At 42.9% G+C, this 21,001-nt stretch overlaps 1 protein-coding gene across 4 annotated transcripts in view; it reads left to right on the top strand.

Moving 5' to 3' along the window:
* Nucleotides 1-1,541: 1,541 nt before the first annotated feature.
* The window catches only part of LOC133446714 (NACHT, LRR and PYD domains-containing protein 3-like), a 39,919-nt gene continuing 20,459 nt past the window's right edge, over nt 1,542-21,001 (top strand). The window contains exons 1-11 of one of the 4 annotated variants that reach the window (XM_061724717.1): nt 1,542-1,770; nt 4,743-4,874; nt 4,952-5,125; nt 5,332-5,571; nt 6,353-6,431; nt 6,654-6,861; nt 7,313-9,083; nt 9,399-9,572; nt 9,684-9,854; nt 10,530-10,576; nt 10,678-12,365. In XM_061724717.1, the coding sequence (XP_061580701.1) occupies nt 4,786-4,874; nt 4,952-5,125; nt 5,332-5,571; nt 6,353-6,431; nt 6,654-6,861; nt 7,313-9,083; nt 9,399-9,572; nt 9,684-9,854; nt 10,530-10,576; nt 10,678-11,276 (3,552 nt within the window). In that variant the 5' untranslated portion in view covers nt 1,542-1,770; nt 4,743-4,785 and the 3' untranslated portion in view covers nt 11,277-12,365. Of the gene's footprint in view, nt 1,771-4,742; nt 4,875-4,951; nt 5,126-5,331; nt 5,572-6,352; nt 6,432-6,653; nt 6,862-7,312; nt 9,084-9,398; nt 9,573-9,683; nt 9,855-10,529; nt 10,577-10,677; nt 12,366-21,001 lie in introns of those variants that run through there. The other 3 variants (XM_061724719.1, XM_061724718.1, XM_061724715.1) reach the window with 3 other exon arrangements.

Genomic DNA, 21,001 nt, shown 5'->3' with positions numbered 1-21,001 from the left:
GCATTCATGTTGAATAAGGAACCTGGAGGTGTACAAGATTCTTTCTCAAACAGAGCCAATTCACTTTGTGCCCAAAATTGACAAAATGCTCAAGATTTGTGCTGGTTTAGTGAATTTAAGAGCTGAGTTTATTTCAAGTGAAAAGTGAGAAGACATTTAATATTGCACTTAAACATACTTACATATTTCATTCATTTAGCATTTTCTGAAAACAATTGAGTTACAGTTACACTTACAGTATATTTAACACATAACTCTCAACAGGTTAAGTGCTGTATGTAGTTTGTAGAGCTGCACTTACATATTTCATTCATTTAACATTTTCTGAAAATAACTGAGGTCAAGCTGCAATTGTTATTTTTTTGAGGAAATAAAAGTCTAAATATTGTGATTTCAGCTTGTCAGGTGTGAATATTTTCTGGTTTCTTAAGTCCTCCGACAGTAAACTGAATCTCTCTCACTTAAGACACAAATGTAATGTGCTTTTGTTAAACAGTATTTTTGTGTTAAAATGTTTTGATTCATGTCCCTATATTGTATGTCCTAATATGTCAGGAGGATCTTTCAGGTTCTGTTTTTAATAAAACAAAAAACAAAAATGAAGTCTGTTTTACTTTTTCCCTCTTTATACAGTGCTCTTGGTGTTTTGTGTGTGTATTACACATAACACCTGTTATTTGGTTACTGTATTTTCAAGAGATTCAGATATTTGTGGCAGAGCTTAATCTTCTTTGCAACAAATGCATCTACAAATGTTGGAAGCATGTGTGAAATATATATATATATATATATATATATATATATATATATATATATATATATATATATATATATATATATATATATATATATATATATATATATATATATATATATATATATATATATATATATACCTTAGGTTTTTACCAACATGGTATTAACCATTAATATATATGCAGACAAGTTAGAGGTAAAAAATATATAATCATGAAATAATAATAATAAAAAATATATATATTAAAAAAAGATTTTATAATATTTTTTTAATAGAGATTAGATAAGCAATTTTAATGCAGTAATTTATGTGTCCACTAGAGGGCAAATAAATACCATGTTTACCTCATTCTTCTGCACCTTTCACTTTTTTAATTGTATTGTATACATGTTAATAAGTGCCACATTGTTTATTTACTGTACATTTGTTATTTTACTGTTGCTACTTTTAAATCTGGGTACAGTGACCGAAATAACTGGAGTCAAATTCCTTGTCGGGCAAAGTTCAAACTTGGCCAATAAAGCTGATTCTGATTGTGATTGTGATTGTGATTCTGATTCTGATTCTGATTCTGTAATTCCAGGAGTGCAGATGTTCCATGTTTCCACCACAAACTAGTGCGTCTGGAGTCAAGCAGAACTTGCTGCGTTTATTTAATTGATCTTTGAACCGAGTTTATTCATATTAAAATATGAGGGTGATAAAAGAGCTGTGAATAAGTAACCCTAAAGATAAGCTGTCGGTTCTCGCCTGCTTTTTATAACATATAGCGAGACAACGCAGATACTTCAGTCCAGTTTCCTTCCGCGTCCTCGTGGACGGGTTTCTGGGTGTGGAGCTCCGTGTGAAGGCCATCGGAGCAGTTTATAAACTGCCAGCAGCTCCGTTTCTGGACAAAAGCTCCGCAGATAATTCCCGTTAATGGACTCACAGCTGGAACTGAAGGACGAAGGAGCCGACGGTTCAACGCGTCCAGATGTTGGAGCGGAGTCGGTGAATGAGCAGCAGTTCAGGTAGACGATGGTCAGCAGGTGAATGAGAGCAGCAGTTCAGGTAGACGATGGTCAGCAGGTGAATGAGCAGCAGTTCAGGTAGATGATGGTCAGCACGTGAATGAGCAGCAGTTCAGGTAGGTGATGGTCAGCAGGTGAATGAGCAGCAGTTCAGGTAGGTGATGGTCAGCAGGTGAATGAGCAGCAGTTCAGGTAGATGATGGTCAGCAGGTGAATGAGCAGCAGTTCAGGTAGGTGATGGTCAGCAGGTGAATGAGCAGCAGTTCAGGTGGACGATGGTCGTGTAAGGTGTAGGAATTTTACACATTGATATTTCAATATTTGTACAGTAAAATTGTTTGAAATTCACTGTAGTGATTGTAGTTGTGTAGAGGGCTATGTGAGGCATTGGGTGAAATAATGGGAGAATTCATTTTTATAGTCTCTGCAAAACAGAACCTGAACCAAAAAAGGCGATTGACCTTTGTAGAAAAGTAAGGTGTTTGAAGTTTAGATGTTAAAAGAAAAGTGTTTGATCATTTTCTTTTACAGGAAGAGCGTGTAAATATTACGGTGGAAGTTTGGGTATATTAAAAAAATATCTGCATTATCTCAAACTCAGTACTTCATATCTTTGTGTTTCTGAGCCGCGTTCATTAATTTACCGTAAAGGCTGAAATAGGAGGGACATGAAAATGTAGGAGCGGCTGATTTGACCAGGTGAGTAGGAATGACGGCTGCTGGACTGCAGTCAGTCAGCAGGACCAGCTGGTACTGGTGACTGAAGCAGCTTTACCGTCTCCATCCGTGTGGAGGAGGAGATGCTGCTCTCCCGCCGTCACACTCTGAACAGCTGGGAGGGAATTCTGGAAAATCCTGCACTTGGTGACAAGTTTTTGATATTTGGCATGTTAGTTATGGACATAAAGTTTTCAAAAACCACCGTGTTGAGCCGCATTTTGTAATAAACGTCCAAAATGTAATAACTTTTTCATTTCATTTTGTAATAAAGCCGCATTTTGTCATAACTTTTGACATATTATGTAATAAGTTATTGCATTTTGAGAAGATTATTATAAAATCCACTGTAACTTTTTTATTTTCTAAGAAATGTAATAACATGGTGCATTATGTAATAATACTTATTATTGTTGTTTGTTTAACAATTAATTTATACAAGAGTGACTTTTACTGTTTTTCATGCAATTTCCCTCAGAGCTATGTATCCAATAAATCTATGTATAAAACTCAAAATATAACTTTAGTTGCCTATTTGAAGTTTGGAATTATATAGGCCAATAACAAACAACTAAACTATGCTTTAGAATTGTTATTACATAATGCACCATGTTATTACATTTTATAGAGAATAAAAAAGTTGCAAGTGCATTTTGTAATAATCTTTTCAAAATGTAATAACTTATTACATAATGTGGCAAAATGTATTACAACATGCGTTGGGGTAGTTTATTACAAAATGAAATGACAAAGTTATTACATTTTTGACGTTTATTACGAAATGCGGCTCAACACACCACAAACAAATTGGGACGCCCCCCTAGTGGCCAGTTTGCAGAAAATTCAAAATGTGTGTTATTACCTGCATGCTAATGCCAGAGTGTTGCTGGCTAGCCTACGGTGTGTAGTGGTTCTGTGTGCAGCGACACAGGGAAGTTGGGGGCTTGGAGGGGGCCGGTTTGGGGGCAGATTTGGGGGAAGATTGGGTGCAGGTTTGGGGGCAGATTTGTGTGATGAGGGTCCGTTAAAGGGCCAGTCCTCTCTTTGGCCTACGGTGTAACTGCTGTTGTCTTCAGTAGTTGCTAAGACATATATTGTAAATATCTCTTTCTGAACCGTGATGAAGTGTTTGTTCTCAGAGTTCTGACCCCGGACCAAAGGGGTTAGCGGTTAGCGGCTGGCTAAAGGTGGTGGCTGCGGCTTCTGCCTGCTGGGTGTTAAATATTAATCTAATAACAAGTTTTACTGCAGTATTCTGGAGGACAAAGTTCAGTGTTTCTGCAGTTGGAGACATCAGTCTACTTTATGACATCACAGCTCAGATTACAGGCTAACTCTCATCCAGAAACATTACATTTATTTAACATAAAATAAACCATCTGTACATTAATACAACTCAGAATGGAGCGAGGACTCATCTGGATGAAATGTTTCTGACTGTGTGAGTTTTATTTCCCTTTTTCTACTTTTGAATGTCAGTAGTTTAATTAAAAATACAGAAAATAGAAAATACAACCATATTCTTTTTACTCCTCTTTCAGTGTTTTGATGCCTCCTAAAGCACCCTGAGAGTGCTCAAAACTCAAAATGTTTCTATATTAAGAAAAAAACATGTCCGCTTAAGTTATTTAAGAATCTGCGGAAGAGCAATGTGGCTCGAAACGTCATGCTAGAATAAATGTTTTTTGTGGGAGCTCATTTTGATGTGCGGACACTGTTCTTTTTCTATATATGACGCTTTTTGTCCAGCACTCATGCCTTACATGGATATTGGGATGTGCGTGTTTTCTCTGACTTCTACCTTTGCTCTATATTAAACAATAATAATCATAATAATAATAAAGATTGTTGAACCTTAAACCTTCAAGATATTGTAAAAATTGTGCAAGACTTCGGTTACATGAAGCACGCGCCTGCGCCGTACTGGGTTCCCTTTACACCCTGGCATGGACCAGAACCTGGTCTGGGTGTAAACTGGGTCCAGGACTGGACTCTCCAGGGTCTCAGGTGTTTCAGTAATTCAGAGTCAATGATGATCTTTTGTCCTGGAGACAGAAACTAAGAGCAAACGTGTGATTAAATGGAGTGTAAATGTGGGTTGAGGGTGTGAGCTGAGCTGCAGCTCCACGACTCCATCTAGTGGTCAGATAGTAGAAGTGCAGCAGCTTCCTCACTGCTGTCGGACATGAAGCTGAAGAGAAGATCAGTCAGAGCTGGTCGTTGTACATCTACCATGACGTGTGTTTCCTCTGCAGATGAAGGTAGATGGTGTGTGTGAGCTGATGTGAATCCAGCAGCATGGATCAGTGTGAGGACAGAGAGGAGGGAGTCCTTCCCTCAGAAACCTCCCCCAGGGGAAAACCTGAGAGTTGGAGAGAAGAAGAGAGGTGAGATGATCTAACTCTCCATGACTCTTCTGCACGTCAGAGTTCAGACCTCACATCACCAAACAACTGTATTACAGGACACGACCTGGACCTGGACCTGGACCTGGACCTGTACCTGTACCTGGACCTGGACCTGGACATGAACCTGGACCTGGACCTGGACCTGAGCCCAGCTGTGTGTCCTTGAAGAGTGAGAAATCAAATGATATAATTTTAAATTTTAAAGATACCCAACGATCTTCCTCAGAGAGGTGAGTTTTACATAAATGTTTCTGAAAAACGTAAAATAGACTGAAATGTTTTTGTCGTAACATGATTATTTTTGTTTTAAAAATATGTGTCTTTATAATTTTCAGTTCAGTTTTATCTATAAAGCATCTATTACAATACATGTTGTGTCTAGGATCTTTCCAGAGACCATAACATGACCTCACGTCACCAAACACCTTTATTACAGGAGACGCCCTGGACCCGGACCTGGACCTGGACCTGGACCTGGACCTGGATCTGGATCTGGACCTGGACCTGAACCTGGACCCGGACCTGGACCTGGACCTGGACCTGGACCTGGATCTGGATCTGGACCTGGACCTGAACCTGGACCTGGACCTGGACCCAGCTGTGTGTCCTTGAAGAGTGATGCATCAAATGATTTAATTTGGGATTTTAAAGATACCCAACGTTCTCTCTCAGTGAGGTGAGTTTCATTGGGGCGGCAGTAGCTCAGTTTGCTGTCGTAGACAAACATGACAAACAAGGTGGGCAAGACACCTTACCCACCTTGCCCCGTGTGAATGTGTATGAATGTTGGTGGTGGTCGGAGGGGCCGTTTGGCGCGATATGGCAACCACGCTTCCGTCAGTCTGCCCCAGGGCAGCTGTGGCTACAAACCGTAGTTTACCACCACCAGTGAGGATGTGTATGAATGAATAATGATCTCTGTAAAGCGCTCTGGGTGCCTTGAAGGGCGCTATATAAATCCAAGTCATTATTATTATTATTCTTATTTTACATAAATGTTTGTGAAAAACGTAACTGAGACTGAAACGTTTTCATCATAACATGTTTAAAGTGAACATTTCTATATTTTGCTGCCATTCTTAGATGGTTGTTGATGTTTCCAGAAACACAGCAGACTATAAAGGGGGTTTTGGAGTCTCTTCTGAGTGACTGTAGTTCAGCGGTTTGTCCAGCAGGACAAACAGGTGGACGGTGTTGCTGGATGCAGGAGGACAGATGGTTCCTGGAACCATGTGAACATTGATCTGTTGAGAAGCTGATCTTTGTGGACACTTGCTGGACCTTCTTGTACCACCAGATTGAGAGCTTGTACTGGGAGAGAGACGTGGACGTTCTCAGTCGTGGACCAGAGAACCTTTAACATGACAGGAAGTCCTCTGGTGGACTGTCCTCATGCAAACATGACTCCATGGACCTTCAGACATCATGTGACCTAGTTCTCCATGATTCCTCCACAGAGTGGACCAGCAGATCTCAGAGTCCCCCAGTGGTCCGTCTGTCCAGCAGCATCAGACCCAGCTGGACTCCATCTTTCAGGTCTGTACATGAACAACAACTGCTTCTGTTGTTGTCCTGATGTCCATCTCCATGCTGGTCTCTGGAGATCAGTGCACTGTCAGTCTGTCCATCATGGGTCTGATGTTTGTCTCCATGCTGGTCTCTGGAGACCAGTGGACTGTCAGTCTGTCCAACATGGACCTGATGTTTGTCTCCGTGGTTTTAGTCTGATTATGTCCTTCATGTGGTCTTCTGTTCCAGCTGCTGGAGGACGACATCGTCATGTTTGTGAAGGACGAGCTGAAGAAGATCCAGAAGGTTCTGAGTCCAGATTACCCAGAATCCTCAGAGAGTCAGGAGGAGGATGAATATGAAGAGCAGAAGAGCATCAGAGAGACACTCGTGAAGATCACAGTGAAGTTCTTGAGGAGGAGGAAGCAGGAGAAGCTGGCTGACCTCCTTCAGAACAGTAAGACGTTTCTCTGAACATCTGAGCTGCTGGATAAACAACACCCAATGTGTCAGTAGAGGACCGACATTCACAGATCAGACACAACATTAAACCCACTGGAAGGTGGAGGAACTCAGCTCATCTTCTGTTAAGAACATTCATTAATAGGGTCATTAATATCCCAGTAAATTAAAGTTTTATTCTAAACAGTTGAACCGTGTAGATTCAATATTCAGTTCCAGCAAACACAAAACAAAGACAACTTGTGTGTCTGAAGTGAATCGTAGAGGAAACACTGTTGTTGTTCCTCTGATTGATCGGAGGGGTTTTTGGGAGGAAAACGCTTCAATACTCATCATTGAACCGCTGATCAGTGAATGTTGAAATGTTGATTCTTTAGAGGAAGTAGAACTTGTTGTGGGCTGGTTTTAAAGCACTAAGTGGTTTTCTTTATTTCATCTTTATTTAGAGACCTTCGCTGCTGTTTGTCAATCCAAACTCAAAAGTCTGCTGCAGAAGAAGCACCAGCATGTGTCTGAGGGGATCACTAAAGCAGGAAAGACAATCCTTCTGGAGCAGATCTACACGGAGCTCTACATCACAGAGGGAGGGACCGGAGAGGTCAACGAAGAACATGAAGTCAGACAGATTGAATCAGCTTCCAGGAAACCAGACGGAGCAGAAACAGCCATCAGACAGGAAGACATCTTTAAACCCCCACCTGGAAAAGGAGGACCAATCAGAACGGTGATGACGAAGGGAGTGGCCGGCATCGGGAAAACAGTCCTAACACAGAAGTTCAGTCTGGACTGGGCTGAAGGCAGAACCAACCAGGACATCCAGTTCCTGCTTCCATTCACCTTCAGACAGCTGAATGTGCTGAGAGAGGAGAAGTTCAGCTTGGTGGAACTAGCTCATCGATTCTTCTCTGAAACCAAAGGAATCTGCAGCTTTGAAGAGTTCCAGGTCGTGTTCATCTTTGACGGTCTGGATGAGAGTCGACTTCCTCTGGACTTCCACAACTCTACAATCGTCACTGACCCCAGAATGTCCACCTCAGTGGACGTGCTGCTGACAAACCTCATCAGGGGGAACCTGCTTCCTTCTGCCCGTCTCTGGATCACCACACGACCCGCAGCAGCCAATCAGATCCCTCCTGAGTATGTTGACTTGGTGACAGAGGTCAGAGGGTTCACTGACCCACAGAAGGAGGAATACTTCAGGAAGAGGTTCAGAGAAGAGGAGCAGACCAGCAGGATAATCTCCCACATCAAGACATCACGGAGCCTCCACATCATGTGCCACATCCCAGTCTTCTGCTGGATCACTGCTACAGTCCTGGAGAACGTCCTGAAAATCAGAGAGGGAGGGGAGCTGCCCAAGACCCTGACTGAGATGTACATCCACTTCCTGGTGGTCCAGGCCAAACTGAAAAAGGTCAAGTATGACGGAGGAGCTGAGACGGATCCACACTGGAGTCCAGAGAGCAGGAAGATGGTGGAGTCTCTGGGAAAACTGGCTTTTGAGCAGCTGCAGAAAGGAAACCTGATCTTCTATGAATCAGACCTGAGAGAGTGTGGCATCAATATCAGAGAGGCTTCAGTGTACTCAGGAGTGTTCACCCAGATCTTTAGAGAGGAAAGCAACCTGTACCAGGACCAGGTCTTCTGCTTCATCCATCTGAGTGTTCAGGAGTATCTGGCTGCTCTTCATGTCCATCAGACCTTCATCAACTCTGGAGTCAACCTGTTGGAAGATCAACTAACAACTCACCCTTCTTCAACCGGTTTCTATCGGACAGCTGTGGACAAGGCCTTACAGAGTCCCAACGGACACCTGGACTTGTTCCTCCGCTTCCTCCTGGGTCTTTCACTGGGGACCAATCAGAACCTCCTACGAGGTCTGATGACATCAAACCAAAGAAGTTCACAGAGCAATCAGAAAACCATCCAATACATCAAGAAGAAGATCAGTGGAGATCTATCTGCAGAGAGAAGCATCAACCTGTTCCACTGTCTGAATGAACTGAACGATCGTTCTCTGGTTGAGGAGATCCAAGAGTCCCTGAGGTCAGGACGTCTCTCCAGACGTAAACTGTCTCCTGCTCATTGGTCGGCTCTGGTCTTCATCTTACTGTCATCAGAAGAAGATCTGGAGGTGTTTGACCTGAAGAAGTTCTCAGCTTCAGAGGAGGCTATACGGAGGCTGCTGCCGGTGGTCAAAGCCTCCAAGAAAGTTCTGTAAGTACCAACAGACACATGTTGGACCTCTGGAGTGGAGGCTAGTTTCTGACTACGTCTGGTTTTACCTCCACGTTTCATGTTTTCTTCACTTGTTTGGGTCTTTTTTTCAGCACAACCTCACATGAGTGAGTTTACGCTGGTTCTTAACCTAAAATACCACAAACATGAACTCTGACAAGGAAAAACTTTAATTTATGTTCGTACTGGGGGGGCAGGATGAGCTGAAGACCAGCAGAACATTTGGAGACACAACTACATTTTCTTCCATAACAGTGAAATAACCTGGTTGTTGTTCTTTTCTTCCGTCTGCAGACTGAGTGGCTGTCACCTCTCAGGGAACATCTGTCCACTTCTTTCCTCAGTTCTCAGCTCTCAGTCCTCCAGTCTGACAGAACTGGACCTCAGTAACAACGACCTGCAGGATTCTGGACTGAAGAAGCTGTGTCCTGGACTGGAGAGTCCACACTGTCACCTGGAGGCTCTCAGGTCAGGATTCATACAAGTCTTCTCCAGGTCCAGAGAACATGCTGCTAAACGTGTCTGCAGCAGGACACTTGAGCAGAGGACACACAGCAGACCTGTGTTGTGTGTCTGCAGGCTGTCAGGCTGTCTGATCTCAGAGGAAGGAAGTTCTTCTCTGGTCTCAGCTCTGACCTCCAACCCCTCCCACCTGAGAGATCTGGACCTGAGCTACAACCATCCAGGGGAGTCAGCAGGGAAGCTTCTGTCTGGACTGGAGGATCCCCGCTGGAGACTGGACACTCTCAGGTAGGACACTCTCAGGTAGGACAACCTCAGGTAGGACACTCAGGTAGGACACTCTCAGGTAGGACACCCTCAGGTAGGACACACTCAGGTAGGACAACCTCAGGTAGGACACTCTCAGGTAGGACACACTCAGGTAGGACACTCTCAGGTAGGACACACTCAGGTAGGACACACTCAGGTAGGACACTGTCAGGTAGGACACTCTCAGGTAGGACACACTCAGGTAGGACACTCTCAGGTAGGACACTCTCAGGTAGGACACCCTCAGGTAGGACACTCTCAGGTAGGACACTCTCAGGTAGGATACTCTCAGGTAGGACACCCTCAGGTAGGACACCCTCAGGTAGGACACTCTCAGGTAGGAGACACTCAGGTAGGGCACCCTCAGGTAGGACACTCTCAGGTAGGACACTCTCAGGTAGGACACTCTCAGGTAGGACACTATGTAGGTGATGGGGGGGGTGTAGTGGATACAGGAGTGTCCAACAGGTGATGGGGGGGGTGGATACGGGAGTGTCCAACAGGTGATGGGGGGGGGGCGGGGTGTGGTGGATACAGGAGTGTCCAACAGGTGATGGGGGGATGTAGTGGAGGGGGGGGGGGGGGGAGGGGGCTCTGACATCTCTGCTTCCTCTGAGAGAGACTGAGCTGGTCTGACCCTCCTCCTCCTTCAAGGGTGGAGCCTGCTGGACAACAATGGCTGACACCAGGTCTGAGGAAGTGTAAGTGTTTTTATTCAACCATCTTCACTCGTTCATTAGTCCATCAGTGATCAATAACTGATCAATAATAACTGCAGCTGCTTGTTTGTTCTCTCAATCAGATTCCTGTCAACTCACCATCGACACAAACACAGTCAACAAGGAGATCAAACTGTCTGATGTCAACAGGAAGATGACACTTGTGCACGAGGATCAGTCATATCCTGATCATCCAGACAGGTTTGATTCCTGGGAGCAGCTTCTGTGTAGAGAAGTTCTGACGGGTCGCTGTTACTGGGAGGTCCAGTGGAGCAGATATGTTTCTGTATCAGTGAGTTACAGAAGAATCAGGAGGAAAGGAAACTCTGGTGACTGTGAGTTTGGAGAAAACGATCATTCCTGGAGTCTGGACTGTTTTCCAGGTGATCAGTACCGTGTCCGTCACAATAACAGAGAAACATCCATCACCTCCTCACCTCCATCTTCAGACTCTGGCAGAGCAGCAGTGTACGTGGACGTTCCTGATGGAACTCTGTCCTTCTATGACGTCGTCTCTGACAGACTGATCCACCTCCACACCTTCAACACCACCTTCACTGAACCGCTATGTGCTGGATTTGGACTCTGGACCGGGTTTGGGTCCTCGTTGATGTCCATAGTAACGTGCTTGTCTGGGTCCTTGTTAAGGTCTGAATCCTCAGTGTCTCTGTGTCCAGTTTAGTCTCCAGAGTCTCCTGTCAGAGAAACTGTCTCTGTTGGATCCTGGACTTGGACTCTGGTTCTGGTTCCTCAGAGTCTCCATTTTTTTGTTTATTGTATTTTAATTTGATCTTTTTCACATTTAAACATTACATATTTTACTGGATTGTTGATGTTTGATCATGAATTAGATTTTTATCTCATTATTCTTGTTTTATTCTTGATTCTGTCTCCAAATGTTTTCATGTTTGACTTCACGTTTAGATTATTAGAATCTTGTTTCTTCCCCGAAAGAAAGTTTGAGCTTCAAATCTAAACATTTCCATTATACATTCAACTTTTCCAGTTTGTACAATATTTGATTGATTTATCTGATTGTTTTAATTTGATTCCTTCAGTTTTCAAAGCTGTTGATGTAAAAATGAAGTGAGAAGATGGAAATATTCATGTAACATCCAACATGTAAAAACATCAGCAGCATGTGTAAAAGTATTCAAGTACTCTTGAAATAAAAAACATCAGCGTTAGAAACCGAGTGAAGATGAAGTGATGACTCCTCTTCCTCTCTGACCTCCAACTCCTGGATGGAGGGATGAGACCTGGTCTGGATGGAGGGATGAGACCTGGTCTGGATGGATGGAGGGATGAGACCTGGTCTGGATGGATGAGACCTGGTCTGGATGGATGGAGGGATGAGACCTGGTCTGGAGGGATGAGACCTGGTCTGGATGGATGGATGAGACCTGGTCTGGATGGATGGAGGGATGAGACCTGGTCTGGATGGATGGAGGGATGAGACCTGGTCTGGATGGATGGAGGGTATTTTTAATGGATAGATAAGCAATTTAAATGCAGTAATTTATGTGTCCACTAGAGGGCCAATAAATGCATTTAAATGCAGTAATTTATGGGTCCACTAGAGGGCAAATAAGTACCATGTTTACCTCATTCTTCTGCACCTTTCACTTTTTTAATTGTATTGTATATATGTTAATAAGTGCCACATTTTTTATTTACTGTACATTTGTTATTTTACTGTTGCTACTTTTAAATCTGGGTACAGTGATCGAAATAACTGGAGTCAAATTCCTTGTCGGGCAAAGTTCAAACTTGGCCAATAAAGCTTATTCTGATTCTGATTCTGATTCTAATTCTGATTCTGATTTTGATTCTAATTCCGATTCCAGGAGTGCAGATGTTCGAGGTTTCCACCACAAACTGGTGCGTCTGGAGTCAAGCAGAACTTGCTGCTTTTATTTAATTGATCTTTGAACCGAGTTTATTCGTATTAAAATATGAGGGTGATAAAAGAGCTGTGAATAAGTAACCCTAAAGATAAGCTGTCGGTGCTCGCCTACCTTTTACAATATTTAGCGAGACAACGCAGATACTTCAGTCCAGTTTCCCTCCACGTCCTCATGGACGGGTTTCTGGGTGGAGCTCCATGTGAAGGTGATCGGAGCAGTTTTTAAACTGCCAGCAGCTCCGTTTCTGGACAAAAGCTCTGCAGATAATTCCTGTTAACGGAGTCACAGCTGGAACTGAAGGACGAAGGAGTCGACGGTTCGATGCGTCCAGATGTTGGAGCGGAGTCGGTGAATGAGCAGCAGTTCAGGTAGGTGATGGTCAGCAGGTGAATGAGCAGCAGTTCAGGTAGGTGATGGTCAGCAGGTGAATGAGCAGCAGTTCAGGTAGATGATGGTCAGCAGGTGAATGAGCAGCAGTTCAGGTAGGTGATGGTCAGCAGGTGAATGAGCAGCAGTTCAGGTAGGTGATGGTCAGCAGGTGAATGAGCAGCAGTTCAGGTAGATGATGGTCAGCAGGTGAATGAGAGCAGTTCAGGTAGATGATGGTCAGCAGGTGAATGAGCAGCAGTTCAGGTAGATGATGGTCAGCAGGTGAATGAGCAGCAGTTCAGGTAGGTGATGGTCATGTAAGGTGTTGGAAGTTTACACATTAATATTGAAATGTTTCATTTGTACAGTAACATTTTTTGAAATTCACTGTGCCTGTAGTGATTCTAGTTGTGTAGAGGGCTATGTGAGGTATTGGGTGAAAAAGTTTAAATCTTAAAAAAAAGTGTTTCATCCTTTTCTTTTACAGTAAGAGTGTTTAAATATTACGGTGGAAGTTTGGGTATATGAAAAAAAATATCTGCATTATCTCAAACTCAGTACTTCATATCTTTGTGTTTCTGAGCCGCGTTCATTCATTTACCGTAAAGGCTGAAATAGGAGGGACACAGGGGTGGACTGGCCATCGGGCATACCGGGCAATGCCCGGTGGGCCGATGGTGATTTTGGGCCGGGCCGGGCCAAAAAAAAAAAAAAAGAAAAAAAAAATTAAAAAATTATTTTGGCCCGGGACATTTTTTTTTCGTTTTTTTTTTTCGTTTTTTCCCTTATAAATATCAACAGTCACGTTCCATTACAGACCTAAATGTGTACTAGTCTGTGCATATCAATAAATATATGTGCAATGACGCGCGTGTCTGTTGTTCAATACAACTGATCAGACCAAGCGCAGACACAAGCTGCTCTGATCCAGACGGTGGAGTTGGAACAAACTGTCACACAATGTCGAGAGAACGAGACAGAATCAGGAAATTTCCATCAGGGGATGAAAAAAGAAAAAAAACTAAAGAAAATGGAAGAGTTTAATGCCTCTCTGAAAGGCTCGTTTGATAAATTTGTTACAAAAATCACCGATCCGACCGGGTCTCAAGCAGCCGTGGGGCCCCGCGTCGAGGCAAGCCAAATGATGATGAGGCAGGGGAAGGTATCCAGTATTTTGCTAATTGGAGAGTTAAAATTGTGCATATAGTCACCCGATCCGACCCGAAAAACCCAAAAAATTTCAGGGCCCCCCTGGCCATTTCACACAGAGCCTCACAAGTCTCCCAGGCAACTCTGGCTGGAGTAGTCACATTTTTGAATTATGAGTTCATATTCAATATCTTATATATTCTATAAAACTAAATTAGCAACTCCAAATTTAAGTTGCTTTTTTGACAGGGACAGTGGTGTTTGGATTCATGATTGTCACTAAATTTTAATAATGCTGTGATTAATAGTGGGTGGGTGAAATAATACATCAATCTTTTTGGAGAAATGTTTACCTACAGTGGTGCCATCGCAGCAAATACTTTGTGTATACATATATTGGAAGAACCCACTGTTTAGGCAATTCATGGTCATTAGTTAGTAAAAACAGAGGCAGCGCTGTATTCCCCCGGTTTAAAATTGTCAAATATGATGATATCAGCCTGAAAATCACAGGACTTATCTGTGGTGGTGAAAGAAGTCAGCAGTATGAATTTGAAAGATGTGTGAGCATCCCTTCATGATAAACAGAGGGGGAACGCATTCTGACAGCAGTATTTCACGCTGTCAGAATGCGTTCCCCCTGTTTAAAATGGGTTAATATATCATTGTAGATATCTGAAATGTTCTTTTTGACTAGGAAGAATTGAATTACAGATATCTGCAACACATATCCAGTCTAGCTATTAAATGTTAAAACGGCTTGCCATACAAGTTTGCTGGTCTACTTCGAAACAGTATTAAGTACATCTGTAACGGGACTGGGGGGGATGGTGTAGGTTTAGGTTTATTAGACAAGAACATACACACCAACAAGACAGTGTACAAGCGGTGTCACAAGAACGTTTGTTTTCATTCATAGGCTTCATTTTCTTTCCGTCAATACCTGGTGGGCCGGTCTAGGCTCAAAATGCCCGGGCCGATTTTTTGTCCCAGTCCAGCCCTGGAGGGACATGAAAATGTAGGAGCGGCTGATTTGACCAGGTGAGTAGGAATGACGGCTGCTGGACTGCAGTCAGTCAGCAGGACCAGCTGGTACTGGTGACTGAAGCAGCTTTACCGTCTCCGTCCGTGTGGAGGAGGAGATGCTGCTCCCGCTGTCACACTCTGAACAGCTGGGAGGGCATTCAGGAAAATCCTGCACTTGGTGACACGTTTTTGATATTTGGCATGTTAGTTATGGACATAAGGTTTTCAAAAACCACCGTGTTGAGCCGCATTTTGTAATAAACGTCCAAAATGTATTAACTTGTTCATTTAATTTTGTAATAAAGCCGCATTTTTTAATAAACTGCCCCATTTTGCAATACATTTTGCCACATTATGTAATAAGTTATTGCATTTTGAGAAGATTATTATAAAATCCACTTGCAACTTTTTTATTTACTAGGAAATGTAATAACATGGTGCATTATGTAATAATACCAGCGACGTGCGGTCAGGGGAGGCAGGTGAGGCAGAGCCTCACCTGTCATCATGACAAGTAAAAATATAAATAATTATAACATCAAATTTATACTAATATTTGTCCACTGATCTTTATGTATGACTAATTTCGAACATTTTTTATAGTCAAAATCGCTGAATTTGCCTATTCCCAGTTCAAATACGGGGCTGAAACGTGAGGTGTGGCAGCAGCGAGCCGAGCGTGCAGTGCAAATGCACGTTTTTTATTACCTTTACGTAACTGTAAGATGTACTGTGTGTGCGCGCGTGCGTGTGTGTGCCCGTGTGTTTTTTTGTGAAGAATGCTGATGAGATATGAAATAACGAGTAGCCAATTGAATAAGCTACCCTTTTCCCTTTTTGGTTTATATATTTGTAAATCTGACACTAAAGGAGTCAGTGCCTCACCAACCATGAACCTCACCGCACGTCACTGAATAATACCTATTATTGTTGTTTGTTTAACAATGAATTTATACAAGAGTGACTTTTACTGTTTTTTATGCAATTTCCCTTAGAGCTATGTAGCCCAATAAATCTATGTATAAAACTCCATATATAACTATAGTTTCCTATTTGAAGTTTGGAATTATACAGGCCAATAACAAACAACTAAACTATGCTTTAGAATTGTTATTACATAATGCACCATGTTATTACATTTTATAGAGAATAAAAAAGTTGCAAGTGCATTTTGTAATAATCTTCTCAAAATGTAATAACTTATTACATAATGCGGCAAAATGTATTACAAAATGCGTTGGGGTAGTTTATTACAAAAAGCGGCCATTTAATACAAAATGAAATGACAAAGTTATTACATTTTTGACGTTTATTACGAAATGCGGCTCAACACACCACAAACAAATTGGGACGCCCCCCTAGTGGCCGGTTTGCAGAAAATTCAAAATGTGTGTTATTACCTGCATGCTAATGCCAGAGTGTGCTGGCTAGCCTACGGTGTGTAGTGGTTCTGTGTGCAGCGACACAGGGAAGTTTGGGGCCTGGGGGGGGCAGGTTTGGGGGCAGGTTTGTGCGATGAGGGTCCGTTAAAGGGCCAGTCCTCTTTTTGGCCTACGGTGTAACTGCTGTTGTCTTCAGTAGTTGCTAAGACATATATTGTAAATATCTCTTTCTGAACCGTGATGAAGTGTGTGTTCTCAGAGTTCTGACCCCGGACCATAGCGGTTAGCGGTTAGCTAAAGGTGGTGGCGGCAGCTTCTGCCTGCTGGGTGTTAAATATTAATCTAATAACAAGTTTTACTGCAGCACTCTGGAGGACAAAGTTCAGTGTTTCTGCAGTTGGAGACATCAGTCTACTTTATGGCGTCACAGCTCAGATTACAGGCTAACTCTCATCCAGAAACATTACATTTATTTAACGTAAAATAAACCATCTGTACATTAATTCAACTCAGAATGGAGCGAGGACTCATCTGGATGAAATGTTTCTGACTGTGTGAGTTTTATTTCCCTTTTTCTACATTTGAATGTCAGTAGTTTAATAACTGCTAAAACATCCATCATCTAAATTCTGTTTCATAACAATGAAAATACAAGAATATTCTTTTTACTCCTCTTTCAGTGTTTTGATGCCTCCTAAAGCACCCTGAGAGTGCTCAAAACTCAAAATGTTTCTATATTAAGAAAAAGAACATGTCTGCTTAAGTTACTTAAGAATCTGCGGAAGAGCAATGTGGCTTGAAGCGTCATGCTAGATTAAATGTTTTTTTTGTGGGAGCTCATTTTGATGTGCGGACATTGTTCTTTTTCTATATATGACGCTTTTTGTCCAGCACTCATGCCTTACATGGATATTGGGATGTGCGTGTTTTCTTTGACTTCTACCTTTGCTCTATATTAAACAATAATAATCATAATAATAATAAAGATTGTTGAACCTTGAACCTTCAAGATATTGTAAAAATTGTGCAAGACTTCGGTTACATGAAGCACACGCCTGCGCCGTACTGGGTTCCCTTTACACCCTGGCCTCTAGAAAATGCTGACCCCCCCCAATTGTAATTGTATAATTTGCACTCTGTCAATAAGCCAAAGTAAAAGAAGAGAGAGGAGTAAATATAAAGTTATAACTTCATTGTTGTTAACAGAATGTCGTCTTAAGATGATTTTAAGCCAGGATATTTGTTACAACTTCACATTTGTGGTAAAGTTTTGAAGATAGAACTTCTTCTAAAACCTCCTTGAACATTTTCAGGATAAACTCACATCAACCTCGTGGTCTGAGGCAGGACCAGGTCTCTACGTGGGATTTCACAAACCTCACATCCTAAAATCTGTTGATGAGGTAGTTGATGGTCCTCGCTGTCAGCTGAACCTGGACCAGAACCTGGTCTGGGTGTAAACTGGGTCCAGGACTGGACTCTCCAGGGTCTCAGGTGTTTCAGTAATTCAGAGTCAATGATGATCTTTTGTCCCAGAGACAGAAACTAAGAGCAAACGTGTGATTAAATGGAGTGTAAATGTGGGTTGAGGGTGTGAGCTGAGCTGCAGCTCCATGACTCCATCTAGTGGTCGGATAGTAGAAGTGCAGCAGCTTCCTCACTGCTGTCGGACATGAAGCTGAAGAGAAGATCAGTCAGAGCTGGTGGTTGTACATCTACCATGACGTGTGTTTCCTCTGCAGATGAAGGTAGAAGGTGTGTGAGCTGATGTGAATCCAGCAGCATGGATCAGTGTGAGGACAGAGAGGAGGGAGTCCTTCCCTCCAAAACCTCCCCCAGGGGAAAACCTGAGAGAGAAGAAGAGAGGTGAGATGATCTAACTGTCCATGACTCTTCTGCACGTCAGAGTTCAGCCCTCACGTCACCAAACACCTTTATTACAGGAGACCTGGACCTGGACCTGGACCTGGACCTGGATCTGGACCTGGACCTGGACCCAGCTGTGTGTCCTTGAAGAGTGATGCATCAAAGGATTTCTTTTTGGAGTTTAAAGACACCCAATGTTCTCCCTCAGTGAGGTGAGTTTTACATAAATGTTTCTGAAAAACGTAACTGAGACTGAAACGTTTTCATCATAACATGTTTAAAGGGAACATTTCTCTGTTTTGCTGCCATTCTTAGTTGGTTGTTGATGTTTCCAGAAACACAGCAGACTATAAAGGGGGTGTTGGAGTCTCTTCTGAGGGACTGTAGTTCAGCGGTTTGTCCAGCAGGGGGCATCTTTCTGCTGTGGTTGCAAAATCATTTAGGGAGGAAGTTCTCCTCAGGTGGACGGTGTTGCTGGATGCAGGAGGACAGATGGTTCCTGGAACCATGTTTATTTGTTTATTTGTTTATTTAAAAAAGGATCCCCATTAGTCTTCACCATGGGAAGACTATTCTTCCTGGGGTCCACACATAGACATACAAAATATGACAATAATCCAACTCAAAAAGGGTGAAAAACATTCACTAGAATTCCTGAAATAATAAATTGAAACAAAAATAAAAGATTAAGTAACCAACCAAAACCATCCACATCTTAAGTAACAATATTTTCTACTGTCACCAGATCTGTATCCACTTATGAGCAAAAATAGATTGCGACTTTATAATTTATAATATACCCATACTTCTTTTTATAGTAGTATAAATATACTACATATCATAATATACTCATACATTATAATATACTCTGTACTATATATACACTATATATATATATATATATACACTCATAGCCTACAGTGATTTAGAATATATTTACTATTAAATGTATAATATACTTACAATTTGCACAATAATCACAATATATACCTAGGACCGATGAGGACTTCCTTATGAACTACAGCTGCTTCAGTCTCCTTTTAAAACTTGTCATCTTGATTATTGCAACTATACATGAGGGAGATGGTTCCAGTGTGTGACTGCTCTATACATTACTGTTGTTTTGAATGCATTGGTTCTGGGCATAGGCAGAGAAAAGTGATTAGCTAGAGCCAGTCTGGTATCATAGCTGTGTCTATTATTTGTTGGTAGAAGTTGCATAAACAAGAAGCCAGGTTTGCGTAGTATACAGATATTTTTCAAAAACATAATAAGGCTGCATGCTAGTCGATCCTCCACCATCATCCAAGACAGCTCAGCATGCTCTCAACACTGTCTTCGGATAGAGCAGCAGAGAGCAAGGCATGTGAACATTGATCTATTGAGAAGCTGGTCTTTGTGGACACTTGCTGGACCTTCTTGTGCCACCAGATTGAGAGCTTGTACTGGGAGTAAGATGTGGACGTTCTCAGTCTCAGGAACACCCGAGAATCTTTAACATAACAGGAAGTCCTCTGGTGGACTGTCCTCATCCAAACATGACTCCATGGACCTTCAGACATCATGTGACCTAGTTCTTCATGGTTCCTCCACAGAGTGGAGCAGCAGATCTCAGAGTCTCCCAGCGGTCCGTCTGTCCAGCAGCATCAGACCCAGCTGGACTCCATCTTTCAGGTCTGTCCATGAACAACAACTGCTTCTCCATCTGTTGTCCTGATGTCCATCTGCATGCTGGTCTCTGGAGACCAGTGGACTGTCAGTCTGTCCATCATGGACCTGATGTTTGTCTCCATGCTGGTCTCTGGAGACCAGTGGACTGTCAGTCTGTCCATCATGGACCTGATGTTTGTCTCCATGCTGGTCTCTGGAGACCAGTGGACTGTCAGTCTGTCCAACATGGACCTGATGTTTGTCTCCATGCTGGTCTCTGGAGACCAGTGGACTGTCAGTCTGTCCAACATGGACCTGACGTTTGTCGCCATGCTGGTCCCTGGAGACCAGTGGACTGTCAGTCTGTCCATCATGGACCTGATGTTTGTCTCCATGCTGGTCTCTGGAGACCAGTGGACTGTCAGTCTGTCCAACATGGACCTGATGTTTGTCTCCGTGCTGGCCTCTGGAGACCAGTGGACTGTCAGTCTGTCCATCATGGACCTGATGTTTGTCTCCATGCTGGTCTCTGGAGACCAGTGGACTGTCAGTCTGTCCATCATGGACCTGATTGTCTCCATGCTGGTCTCTGGAGACCAGTGGACTGTCAGTCTGTCCAACATGGACCTGATGTTTGTCTCCATGCTGGTCTCTGGAGACCAGTGGACTGTCAGTCTGTCCATCATGGACCTGATGTTTGTCTCCATGCTGGTCTCTGGAGACCAGTGGACTGTCAGTCTGTCCATCATGGACCTGATGTTTGTCTCCATGCTGGTCTCTGGAGACCAGTGGACTGTCAGTCTGTCCATCATGGACCTGATGTTTGTCTCCATGATTTCAGTCTGGTTGTGTCCTTCATGTGGTCTTCTGTTCCAGCTGCTGGAGGACGACATCGTCATGTTTGTGAAGGACGAGCTGAAGAAGATCCAGAAGGTTCTGAGTCCAGATTACCCAGAATCCTCAGAGAGTCTGGAGGAGGATGAAGATGAAGAGCAGAAGAGCATCAGAGAGACATTCATGAAGATCACAGTGAAGTTCTTGAGGAGGAGGAAGCAGGA

The sequence above is a fragment of the Cololabis saira genome, chromosome 7 (genome assembly GCF_033807715.1).
Source record: "Cololabis saira isolate AMF1-May2022 chromosome 7, fColSai1.1, whole genome shotgun sequence".
In the NCBI taxonomy this organism is placed as follows: domain Eukaryota; kingdom Metazoa; phylum Chordata; class Actinopteri; order Beloniformes; family Belonidae; genus Cololabis; species Cololabis saira.
The sequence above is the reverse complement of the archived record's forward strand: the minus strand, read 5'-3'. Positions and strand labels throughout refer to the sequence as shown.